General features: G+C 40.5%; 1 protein-coding gene across 2 annotated transcripts in view; it reads right to left on the bottom strand.

Moving 5' to 3' along the window:
• Nucleotides 1–13,795, bottom strand: part of BCKDHB (branched chain keto acid dehydrogenase E1 subunit beta) — a 168,254-nt gene that overhangs the window by 88,891 nt on the left and 65,568 nt on the right. For both annotated transcript variants that reach the window (XM_018552720.1, XM_018552719.1), the window contains exon 7: nt 533–630. In XM_018552720.1, the coding sequence (XP_018408222.1) occupies nt 533–630 (98 nt within the window). The remainder of the gene's footprint in view (nt 1–532; nt 631–13,795) is intronic.

Below are 13,795 nucleotides of genomic sequence, written 5' to 3'. Positions count from 1 at the left end.
CACTGGCCTGTGTCTTGTACTGTACGATCAAGGACATAGAATATTTTACTTACCTGTAGCATCTTTTTTGGGGGAATACAGTACAGGACACAGTACCCTATAATGTGTCCTCTAATATCCTATTGCTTCAAATAACTGAAGATGTATTGTAGGAGGAGAAGTTATATAGGCTCCTGACTGCTCTGACCAGCATCCCCTCTCCTGACAGTACCACCATATTTCAAATTTGTTCTCATTGATTTCACAGGTCGAGTCAAAAATCCTATAATTCTTATAGTTCTAAGACCTTTACCTCTTCCTATTCTTGGATAATTGTAAATGCTGCAATAAAAGCATTGGTGATGCAGTAGATGTTGTTATTCATATCATCAAATGACCATTAGCTTATAAAAAGTACAGAGGGATTTTAGAGCAGAACTCCGGGCAAATTTCTTATTAGGGGTAGAGAGGCTACATGTACAGTATGTGCACAGGTTATATGTACAAAAAAAAAAAACCAATAGCAACATAACAAAAACATAATGATACTGACCTGAGTACCCCAAGAGAGAAGAGTGACATCATTCCCTTCTTGTATTACTTCAGCTTGAGACAAAGGTAAGTAGTATGGTTCAAGAGGCACTTGTTCAACTAAAATGGAAAGTAAAGTTTTATTAGTGCAGACCAATGGAAAAAGCCTTCAGAGCCTGGGTCACATCAGAATTTGTGCCCCGGCTCTGTACCTTGAGAGTGCTCTGTTACTAAGCAAAAGTACACAGGAGGTTTCAAATGCAGAGTCCAGTGCCCAAAGGTCCAATTCTAGGAAATTTAGTCCACTGGGGTCCAGGTATGGCCTTCAAATTTGATCCTGATCAACTGTTGTGTAGAGACTAGCTCAAGCAGCATTTCTCAAATTTTTGATTTTAAGACACCAAAGAATAAATATCTATGGAATATCTTACATGAAGAAAAAATCAAATCAAATAAAGGCAAAAACAGAGCTGAGGGAAAAACACCCAACCTCCTCGGACTCTAGGCATTTGTGTTGGAGACGGGGTTATATAGGGGCTCCAAACCTCCTAAAAGTGGCAGCAAAACCCACATATATAAAAATTACCGAATTCATGGGTCCCTCAGCGAAAGAGAAAGAAAAATATATTTGAATTATACTGGCAAACAAAAAAGTTCCAGGTTTATTTTTGTGCATCAACAAGGTTCTAAAATGGTAAGTATTTAAAGGTTATAGTAGAATGTAGCTTGTAAGATGACTTTGCCAACTGACACCTGCAAAAATGTAAACCTTCTTGGTTTACTAGATAGAAAAGAAAAAATCAGTGGATCATGACATTTTTGGACTGCCGTAAAGAAAAATCATATACATCATAAACATTTCATATTGGTGATATTACACATCACTGTCAATATATAAGCGGTAAGTTACAGTGGTATTTATTTATGGACTTTTGTGCTATTTACAGTAGCACTCTGTTTCTGAACTGATGCAAAAGAAAAATCAGTCAAATACTTTTGACAGATGTATTAACATCTGCCTACACACACTCATTTTTACAAACTAACTAGGCCCAAAATAAATGGACTTAAACTTGCCCTTTAGTTATGTTTACTGAAGATTCACAAGCCTGGAAAGAGCTGATTTGTTAAATTAAACACATGTTTAGGCTACAGGGGCCCTACCTTCATTTCTACCATAGTAACCACTCCTGCCAATCTCATCAATTCCCACCTCACTGGCTACATGTCATATATGATACAATAAACTACAGAGAAAAGGTCAAAATACATCACACAAGGCACTCTGTTACACATCTGAGCCACAGAATGTCAAGGTGACTCATCACGTCTCATGATGCTTTATCGTTACATCCTTATTGACAACAAGCAATACAAACTTCAGCAGCTTTTACATTTTAGAGGTATTCACTCACCTCTCGATCCTGTCACGGCTCTCTGCCGTGACAGGGGAGGGGCTGGATTTCCCCCTACCCGCTCTGATCTGACAGCGCTGACTGGCGGAACGGACGAGGGAGGGGGCAGGTACAGCTGGCTCCGCCTCTAGATAGGCAGAGCCAGCTGTCAGTCACGCAGCTGGGCAGATCCCGGCACAATTGTCGGGATCCGCTTCAGCTGCGGCGTCTCAGTATACCGCAAGCTACAGCTCGCGGTATACTGAGCCTAGGGTGACGGGAAGACGCTAGTTTGTGTCCTCCCGTTACCCTAAGGAGAACTATGGGGAAAAGCCTTAACCCCACAGTTCTCCTTTAAGGTCTGGGCATTTATTACCTTAATGCATTCTCTGCATTAGGTTGAAAAAGGTCCAGTACCTTTTTTCTGCCCCCGTCCCCCCACACTTACCTGTCAGCTACGCTCGTCCCCGCTGCCGGTCCCGAAGCGATCCTCCGTTCCCCGAACTTCCTGGTTGCGGGGGGGGGGGGGATACTGATGGCAAAGGAGCCATAGGCATCTTCTGCCATCAATCAAATTGTTGGGCGGAGAAGAGGGGCGTGGTCTGCCACAGGGCCATGTGTGTCTATGGACGCACACAGCCACAAGCGTGCACAGGTGCCTCCATTAACCGATGAAGGCACCTGCGTAGGGGGTGGGGGGAAGAGCGCTGCCGGGACCCACTAGAAAATTAAAAACTTTTTAAGAAAAACGGCAACAGCCTCAATCAAAGGTGGGTCTCCTTGTAGGAAATATGTTTAAAAAAGGAGGCTTTAATATCACTTTAAACTCTTTAGCAAAGAAAAAAAAATAACCATTTTTTACAGAAACCATATTTCACTTTCCAAAACAAACAAAGAAAGAGATATAGTTGACTTTGGTGTCACATTTATGCCAATTTTCTTAGGTCAAGATTCAAATCCTATAGGGCTACGCGACAGAGTTTAAAGCTGAACTGTACATTTCTAGTAAATGCCATGTAATGTAGTTGGACTGGCGTAGTTTCTAAAAATGTAATCCCAGTATTAGTTCTTGGCAATTTACTGGTTTTGGCTGATGTTTAAAAATTGGTTCCTGCTAAGCTGTCTGGATGCAGAGTGGAAATGCAGGGACTGGTCTAGGATTCAGAAAAAAATATGCTCGGTATCTTCCTTGCACTCGGTAATGCCCACTACATGACCTGTAAATGTAATGAGAGATGGGGAGATGGTGCTTAGAAGGGTTAGAACCTCTGTCAGTTTTTCTTGTCTGTATGATTTCCTCTCGCTTTCTTTCCTTAGTGATGGTTGTCACAAGGATAGGAAGTGAAAGGCCAATCTCCCCAATTGTGACTCAGACAACTTTCAGGGATTTCTGTAATATGAGATCTACCACCGAACTAGGTCTTATTTTCGGGGTAGGTCTTATATTACAGAAATCCCTGACGATAGTGCTAGGTCTTATTTTCGGGGTAGGTCTTACTTTCGGGGAAACACGGTAACACAGTGGCTCTGACCCTTAGCCAATGAATCCAAAACTTAAAAAAAAAAATCTGTCCAGAGTAATATACTGGATACCACCCAAGAGGAACAATTTTTGTTTCATACACTAGGTGATTATTATCTGATTAATTCTAATTGAAATAATCAGTCACCTTATTCTCCTTAAGAAGAATCTATTATACGAGATTTGGAAAAAAGATAATACTATTCTATAGGCTCCACACATCCCTTATTTTAAATTGGCTAATTTTAAAACTATGGTCTTACTGTTATATATATCACTGATGATGTTTGGAAGGCGAACCAAAACTGATATTAGTGGCTTATGATATGGGCCTGCTCTGCACTCTTGTTTTTGCCTGTGGGGTTATTCACAGTATTAAGAAAAAATATATCCTCTTTGCAAAACCGCCAGATGGGTCATATAGGCTGGAATTTGAAGCAAATTTGTATTGCTTATTCCTTTAGAGGAAATTCAGATCTCTGTAACCTTCACCATATTTATTATGCAGCAAATGTTACATTCGCCGCTTAGAAAGAGCAAATAATTCACTATTAGTGGTTCAGGGGGTACTTTTGCTCCTATAATATAGTAATTAAGACAGTCTGGTGTTTAGCATGTTATGCATTTTACATAAATTGTTTATTAGTAAACTTTTTTATATATTTAAAACAAAATGAAGGAACATATGTATGCAAATCTTTCCCTTAAAAAATATGAGTTTAGCCAAGCTTCTCAAACACTGTCCTGCTTGTCTTTTAATGTGATCCGTTACCTCACTGACCAATTAGAGGTCAGGAAGGGTGGGGCTATCTACATAAAATAAATCATTATTTGTAAAGAACTTCAGCTGCCCATATTTCTAGATCAACTTAGGTTTAGAGATGTGCTTCTTACTGAGGATTAACTCTACTTGTGCATTTTTTAAATCTGAATGTCACATGTTTATGACAAGTTTACTATAAAGTGTCCCTGTTTGGTACGAAAAGTTAAACCAACATCCCCCAGTAAAAAAGGAGGAATAAGTTGGCTATTGTGTTCCCAACTGACCTTTGTGGTTCCTCCCACCAACAACTACATCATTACAGGACTACAGAAAGTGGAAGTCCAGATCACTTTGAAGGGTATATATGGTCAAAAAATAAATATGCAATTCTATTTTGAATTTCCATAACTTTTATCCCACTCATAACCATATTGAACTAGAAGTTTGTAAACTTACTAATTGAAGATGGCCATAGGATGCATTTCCTGAATGCACGGACACAATTTCACTTAGCCCTGTGAATATGCACTTCTTTGTGTTACAACTCACAGAGCCTGTCTTCGGAAAAACAACTCAACATCTGAACAATGACACATTATCATTGCTTTCTGAAAGCAATGCCTGATGGGTTATGTAGTCTTGAGAAATCGAGATTGCATCACATCAAGCAGCAGGGAAAGAGATCCAAAGCACACTGGGAATCCAGGATATTGTTTAAAGTGGTGGGAAGATAGAAGGCAGCACTCCCTACATAAAAGGGATTTTTTCAAGTAAGCTTGAAAGGCAAGTATTAGGGATGCATCAATACCATTTTTTCCAGACCATGTATGGACCGTGCAATGCAGAATAATACCATCAGCTATAGAGGACTGCAAATCCCAGCAAAACATTATACAGCAATGCCGAATAATACCATAAGCTATAGAGGAATACAAAACCCAGCAATACATTATACAGCAATGCAGAACAGCACCGGCCTTAGAGGACTAGAAATCTCAGGAATACATTATACAGCAATGTAGAACGGCACAGTCTATAGAAGACTACAAATCCCAGCAATACAATATACAGTAATGCAGAATTATACCATCTACAGAGAACTGCAAATCCCAGCAATACGTTATACAGCAATGCAGAATAATAGTATATTAATTTTCTACATACTTTGTGCTGCCGCTTTGCTCTGGGGTGAGGGCCTGATATCTTGGGTGGCGGGTTTCAGGAGGGCTGCGGAGGGTCTCATGAGGGGGAGATGTACGAGCCAGCACTGTAAACAGGCACTGCCTGGTTCCCCAGAAGGCTGCTGTGAGGTCCCCAGCAAGCGCGGGAAATTAAGGCAGCCACTTCAATTAAAAAATGTAAAGTGCCGGTATATGTTTTGGGTATCGGGGCATTTTCACAAATACGAGTACTTGTGAAAACGCCCCAATATCAACACCAATACTGGTATCGGTGCATCCCTAGTAAGTATTTCTTGAACTCTTTTTACTAAAGAGCCAGGAACAAAGTCTCCTTCCCTTAGCCTTCTCCGTCAAGACAATATATTTATAACTACAGAACAAGTACTATTTAATACTAATAAAACCCACAACAATATATCTTGGTAATTGTTATTCAATGCTCCCTTGGCAGAAACTGCAATAAACTAATTTGTTTTGCATAAACCCAGAATAGATGACTAACACTAAAACTTGTTCTGCTTAAAAAATGATTTTTTTCAATTTAATAACATACATTTTCTCTCAGGAGTTGCTAAATACCGTTTTAACATATTGATTGAAGAGTGTGGATGCCAGTACTATCCCTGAATCACTTACAACTATTTTTCAGAGATCAGAACTAATGACAGTGACCTTCCATTTTTGTTCCAGATAACAGAGCTTACACGACTTGTTTAAAAGCAATGTAATAAAATGAAAAGTCATTACAGAAATGCAGTTTACATGTACTATATATTAATTATGAAGCAATGACGCAGAAAGCTATCGTGATTATGTTGCCATTTAGTGCAGAGCTGTGTCAAAGAGCTCTGCATGAAACGACATTGTTCCCAAGAAATAAACATTGGTAATATAATGCCTAACCCTTGCCCATCTATTCTGACCCTATGCTTCTCTACAGCATGGTATTACCTTTCCCGACTCTTATGTCCCAGTTTTCTTTACCCTGCACATTTCTCATCCATGATGTCAGGCACTCACAAGGGCACCGGAATGATGAGGGAACTTCTAAATTAAACAGAAGCTGGGAAGTAAGGCAGGAAATCAACTGGTGTCTTTGTAGGGCAGAAAGTCAAGTCTGGACTCTTAGACAAGGATCTGAAAATGGAGCACTGCCATAAAAGGAGTACAGAGCGAGATTATTACAGCAGAGAGACATGGGGACATGTGGACAGTTACATTGCATTGCCAACAACACAAACAAAAGTATTTATACAGGTAGTTGCATTAAAGGAGAACTATGGGGTTAAGGCTTTTCCCCATAGTTCTCCTTAGGGTAACGGGAGGACACAAACTAGCGTCCTCCCGTCACCCTAGGCTCAGTATACCGCGAGCTCTAGCTCGCGGTATACTGATACGCCGCAGTATACCGCGAGCTGCTGCTCGCGGTATACTGAGACGCCGCGGCTGAAGCGGATCCCGACAATTATGTCTGGAGCCGCCCAGCTGCGTGACTGACAGCTGGCTCTGCCTATCTAGAGGCAGAACCAGCTGTACCCGCCCCCTTCCCTGTCCGTTCCGCGGAGTGGGGAGGGGGGAATCCAGCCCCTCCCCTGTCACGGCAGAGAGCTGTGACAGGATCGAGAGGTGAGCCAACGCCAGTATGTGTTCGCTCACCTCCCGATCTACTGAGCCGACCTGTGACAGTCTCATTGTCATAGGTCGGCTGGAACTATGAGGTGAGTGAAAAGCACTCACCTCATAGTCCTCCTTTAAGCCAGATAGGGCAGATGCTGTGTCCTCCAATGCAGAGAACATGATTTTACGGCAAGTACAAAAAGCATATTTTCTCTTTCGTCCACTGGAGCAAACAGAATCTGTCTTATGAAACTTGGCCGTGGCATTCAAATGCCCTTAAGTTGCCCTGACTTCATCAAAGGAGTGTAAGGCCACTTCCTAAGGTCCCTTTCACATGGGTGGTTAGTTTTTAAGTTGGATCTGATCAGAAGCCCTGTGTTACTTTGTTGGCAGCTGGATCTAAACACATCTGTGTCTGTTTACATCCGATTACCCCCTACTCCAGGGGTAGGAAACCTTGGCACCCCAGCTGTTGTGGGACTTCAAGATCCATGAGGCATTGCAAGACTTTGACAGCCACAGGCATGTCTCCCAGGGACGGGCATGATGGGATTTGTAGTTTCAGCTCAGCTGGACTGCCACGGTTACCTACCCCTGCCCTACTCCATCTAGGTCCAGAAAAAAACCCAGAAACAGGCAGACCTGATCGTAACGGTTCAGAGGTAATCTGAAGTAAAAGGACACATGCCAGTTAACATCCAACTCCCCACCGACCTAACATGGGTCCATGCAGCTCAGTTTTCTCCGCCATCGCAAGATGGAAAAGTGTCATCCTTTCGATACTACTCTGATCAGCAGGGACTCTGTACACGGATTCCCTGTTGATCGGAAAGGATGGCGCCCATGTGAAAAGTAGAATTAAAAAAATCACTAGGAGGTAGGGACATTTGGCAGAAAAGGCACTAAAATTATGTTTCTGGTACAAAGTAAGTTATTTGCAAATAAAAAAGTTTTGGTTTTTTTTCAAATTTTGCCGTTTCTTGTTGTGAAACACTGAAAAAAATAACAAACAAAAACAAAAAAAATGAATATTAATAGTAAAATATAGAAATAATAAAAAAAGTCAGGAGAAAATGATGGCAAATTGTACAAGGGGAGAAAAGAGTTAACTAGGGCTGATTAGGGTTAACTGAGGGCTAATAAGGGTTTAAATGGAAATGCATTTAAAAAAAATAAACTTTTAGGGTTTCTTTAGAGGATATTACTGTATTTACTATTTTATACATATGTAGATCCCCTTTTCATCTATATATATGAACGAAATAGTAAATACAATAAAAAAAAAACACATTAACTCATTGCAAACTGCAGGTATCATTTTACACAGGGGTGGCTTCATTTTTACAGTTGCCCCTGCTGTGTAATACAAAGCAATTAGGTGTCATTTTGGCAGCCAGTAATTGCCAGTAATAGCAGTGGTAGGGGGGGAGCGGCTGGACAGTAGAGATGTGTCCTAAAAACTTTGTTGAAGGGATTAATATTGCATAATTATATGTATAATATTTAAAGCATGTGAACCTGTTTCTTTCTTAAAGTGGCACTAAGTATTAACAAAAATGTATCTTATTTGTGTATCACTCAACTATAGATCCTCAAATCATCTCTGAATTGGTGCTGTCGCTGTCCTTCCTTCTGGAGGTTGGCTACTTTAGTTCCCCATGGTCCCTGTGTGTGTTGTAAAGTAGCCACCGCTCCAAGATCACTCCTGTGATGGACCACAATCTCATGTTTAGTTTACTAATTTGTATTGTAATTGTAGTCCATCACAGGGGTGCTCCTTGAGCGGTGGCTACTTTACAACACACACAAGGACCATGGGGAACAGAAGTAGCCACCCTCCAGAAGGAAGGACAGTCTCAGCATGAAATCAGAGATGATTTGAGGATCTACAGCTGAGTAAAACACATAAAAGATTTGTTAATAGTTAAGGTACTTGAATGCATTTTTAAGATTTAACTCCTGAGTTTAGTGCCACTTTAAAAGCTTACATATGGTTTAAATTAGATTTTCATCTTATGCTTTATTTTTAGTGGCCCGTTAAATGCTTATTTACAACTCATTAAAACAAAATGTTATTGCCATCAATAAATGTTATGCACTTTTAGTTCAAATGATGACTGAGTTGCTAAAAGCTTCACAGACCATAACATTCTAATTTTGGTAAAATGTATACATGATGCATGACTACAGCACAGTAACTATGCTGGAATGTACCAGCTTGTAACAGTTAATGCTCTTTAAAACATGTATTAAAATATTTATTTATTAAAACCTTATCTAGCTGAAATCTGTCTATGTTGGCACCGAGGCGGTATGGAAATAAAACAAAACCGTGCCAGTTGTTGTATTTATTTTGCATTTTGCTCCAAGTTTGTCCCTGGTGCTCTAGGACCATTAACAGGTCAGATGATCCATACATCTAGGCAGCTGCAAAGGTGTGTTCATTTGAGCTTATGCTAATTATTTCTCTTGTGATTCTGCCAAGAGCAGAATCTAAACGTAAAAAAAGATCAATAAACATTGAAAAAAAATAGTTTTCTTTACTTTCTGTTATAAAGCATATTAGATAAATAGTCTCTCTTCCCAAATTTTATACAAAATGTAGTCTATTGGGGGGAGTCATGTCATGCTCACAGAAGTCCTGCATCTGGTGGATCTCAGTTGTTTCTATTACGGCTTGTTCACTGCAGGCACATTGTTCTGAATTAATCAATGTAGGCTCAGTGCAAGGACATTGATAAGACAATTGTTGTTCCCCGTTAATACCATATAAATGCAACGCACAACAATGCTTTACGTCAAGTCAGGGTGTTGCAAAATGCTGTTGTGTATAGTGCCAAATAAAGTGTTGGTTTGTGTTAACTTTAAATAAAGTAAAAAAAGTAAACACTGTAATGTGTTCTAACAACGCATCACAGCTCATGTGCACAATAGAGGGCATGTTTTATGCACACCATAGCACTCGCCTGCTGGCCTTAATGTATGGCAAAACTGAAAAAAGCAGAATGAAGCTGAATGAAGCCTAAATGCAGTTGATCAATGTCAAATGACGCGCGTTTCCGAGGGCTACTTGGCTGTATCCCAATGGAAACGCGCAACAAAAACGTCCCAAAGTAGTACATGTACCTTTTCAGGCGTGGGCCGTTTTGTAGCGCGTTAGGGACGGGCTGAAATACGCCAAGGTGTGAACCAGACCCATTGAATACAATGGGATTTAGATGTTTGAGCGTTTTGTAGAGCGTTCGTCGAGCGTAGAACGCGCTACAAAACGTTCAGGTGTGAACGAGGCCTTAAGGAGTTAAAGTAATACTAGAGTCAAAAGGCTTTTACACTATTTGAAATGCTGACTAAATCATTTAGAATGGATGCTGCTCCTTGATGTTTAAAAGTTTTGGTTTCCTGCAGAATCAGCTGGTCCCCTGAGCACTGGCCCTGATTTCCCATTTTAGGATGGCTCCTGTGCCTTGCAGGGTCCTATGGAGCCACATTTGTGTGCGTTAGTAAGGTGTTTTGTCTCCACAAACAAACAGGCACAGCAAGGCAAACCAATCCCTGACCCCCATTCCCTCAGCTAGTGGATGGACAGCTACAGGGGGAAGTTCAGGGAAGTCGAGTGGAGAGAGAGATGGGGCTACCTGTTTGGAAACATGATGCCTGTAAGTGCTTGGGCGCAAATTTAAAGAAATACTTTTCTGGGCAATATATATTTGCTTGATCTGGATTCAATACTGTAAAAAGTTTGAGAGCTTAGTACTACGTTAAGAAACTCTGTCTTATAGGATATTCATTTATTTTGAATATAGTAAACACGGAACATAATTTATATAACTTTAGAAAGTAGCAGCTTGGAGTTTTTTACAACTCCAATAGTATCAGCTCACTTTTCTGTCAAAGCAATAGGCACTGCACATTAAAAGGGCCATAACAAAACAAGGTATTCTTACACCAACAACAACCAGAAATCCCATATGGAAGCATTGTGATGTATTTTGGCTGCAGAAGCCAAACTGAACGGACTGCATCACAACTGCATCTGGTGTGAACTAGCCCTGAGGGGAGTAGCTTGCCTTGCTGTTTCTGGAGAGACGCACACACAAGGGTGACTGCATTGCACTCTGCTTGAGAAAGGAGTCACTCTAGAACAGGAAGTCAGGACCAGAGTTAAGGAGAACAGCTGATTCTGCAGGAAACTAAAGTGTTTAAATATCATGAAGCAGCAATCATTGTCAGTCATTTCATCAGCTTTTGACATAGCTTAAACTCCCTTTGACTTTAATATCACTTTAATCTTCATCTGTCATCAAAATCTGCCAAATACTTGCAGCATAATATGGACAACACCTGGAATTCAAATTGTCCTTTGTAAACGCAACTCTTGTTCCAGTATTACTCTTGTTTTTTTTTTTTGCTGGAGCCCTCAAATTTTCTCCTTAGTTAGGTTCTCACTTCTGAATACCACAGCCAATGACCAAAAATGTAATTTTTTGTAATGTTTTAAATAGGCGGTTTTCAATATGATTGTGACTAAAAGGCTAATCCCACAAAAGAATTTGCAACCCGTATTATGGTTTTATTCCCTTTTATGTCTGGCAGTGCAGTTCAAGCAGTTAGAGGATGCAAGCTGCTTTCGTCCACTGTCAGCCTGTCATTGCTTTGTACAGGCTAACAACTGCAGCTGTCCGGAACAACCTGCGACTCCTGACGCAAGAATCTGCAGATTCTACCTGCAGAAATCCATAACAGGGGAAAAAAACTTAATTGGTTTATATGGAAAAATCCCCAGTTGCCCCCTTGGATCTACAACCTTTTACAGGCAATCTGACCTGTTACAGTGTAACAAAGTAGCCAATGTTTCTGCAGATACTTTGCTGTCATGGTAACCTGATGGATGTGTCTGAACCAGTGACCAGAAAGCCCACCCAACAATTGAAAATACTGGGCAAACTGTTTCTTGCTAAAAATCATTATTTTCGCAGGACATTATATTTGGATTCCTGTGATGGTCTCTCTCTGCTTTTTAAGAGGTTTACATTGCCCCTTGCACAAAGAACCACCTTCTATTGAAATTCTATTTTGAGGCCACCCCCAAATGGAAGTGCTACTGGTTGTGTGATGGGGCTGTAGGCTTTCGCTCTTTACTGAGTTATCAGACACTTGTTTCACCACGTAGAGGCCAAACTTGACATCTTGTTGCTCATCAAACATCTTTTAGATTCATGGGATACAGTTTGCAATCAAACGTTTTGCAGAGTTGCCTGCCACAGGCACACAGCTGGCAAACGCAACATTAAATTGCAACCAAAGGAGTCTCATTTTCTAAACATACGTTGTATGAGTAAATCTGGACCAAAACAAAAGGGGTGAGGTGCTCTGTTGACACTACTAAATGGTGATGCTGCTCTGTTCTGTGTCCCAACGCTGCTTTGGTAGGGGGACTTGACTTAGTCTTTTTTTGTTTATACATTGGGGGAAATTTATCAAAAGCGGGTCAGAATCTGGAGCAGTTGCCCATGGCAACCAATCAACTTCTGTCTTCAGTTTGTTCAGTTGAGATTTGGAAATAAAAGATAGATGCCGATTGGTTGCCATGCACAGCTACACCAGATTTTGTCTGCTCCAGCTTTGATAAATCTGCTGCAATGTGTTTTTGCAGGTATATTCTGCTCCTCATGTCCGACTTACAAACCTAGTTTGTCTCTAACTCTTAATAGGCCCACAACCACCACACAACGTGAAACGCAAAACAAATCTATAAAGAAAAAGAAAATAGGACAAACAAACTGAAGTTTTGAAGTGACGCTCCTAGGTTGGTAGAATTCTTCAGTTTGTTAATAGTAGTGGTCTAGATAGGCAGAGCCAGCTGTCACTCACGCAGCTGGGTGGATCCAGACATAATTGTCGGGATCCGTTCCGGCTGCGGCGTCTCAGTATACCGCGAGCTGTAGCTCGCGGTATACTGAGCTTTGGGTGACAGGAGGACGCTAGTTTGTGTCCTCCCGTTACCCTTTGGAGAACTATGGGGAAAAGCCCCAACACCATAGTTCTCCTTTAATCAACCATGCTTTTTTAGACTATTTATGGGAGCTAGATCATATTTTTGTACTTAATGTTGAGTATTGTCTTTTTATTTTGTTATATTTTAGTATCCAGGAAAGTTAAAAAAACACACAAAAAAACAACATTGGCCCAGTTACTTACATTTATATAGATTTAAAATCTGATTGAAATATGCCTTTTCTCAGTACAGTATGGCAGGTTTTTCCAAGAGATCCCTCTCTACAGTGAAAATCTAGTTAAAAGGGATCCAGATTAGACTTCTGGGCTGAAGACCAAATACATACCAGGACCTTGTCAGACAAACATTTGTGCAAGCACAAAAGCACTGTCAGCACCAGACGCAGGCCAAAATGAGTGCCAATGTGCTAGAATCGAGCACATGTTACCAGTACAACTTATTGTAATTTACAGAGATTACCACAGAGGATGGCAATTCCATCTGAAAAATCTTCTAATTCAACTGCAATGGAGAAAAAAAATGCAGGACTTTTAACTTTACTCTAAACACACTCATATACAAATGCAACACACAACAAACGTGTGACTCTTACAAAAAAGAAAAATTATTTAAAGCAAAAAAAGACAGCCAAGGAAAATAGGAATAAGCCAGGCAACAGCTATTAGCCAAAGCACACAATTCTGCTTTAATTTAAAACAGGAGCACTTGCTGTGTGTCATGTACAGCAAAAGGATTTAGCCAATATTTTTCATTAAACAATGCCAATGAAAGAATTTGGCAACATTATTATAC

This window comes from Nanorana parkeri, unplaced genomic scaffold (genome assembly GCF_000935625.1).
Source record: "Nanorana parkeri isolate BGI_ZX_2015 unplaced genomic scaffold, ASM93562v1 scaffold96, whole genome shotgun sequence".
In the NCBI taxonomy this organism is placed as follows: domain Eukaryota; kingdom Metazoa; phylum Chordata; class Amphibia; order Anura; family Dicroglossidae; genus Nanorana; species Nanorana parkeri.
Note: the sequence above shows the minus strand (reverse complement) of the source record. Positions and strands in the feature narration are given on the sequence as shown.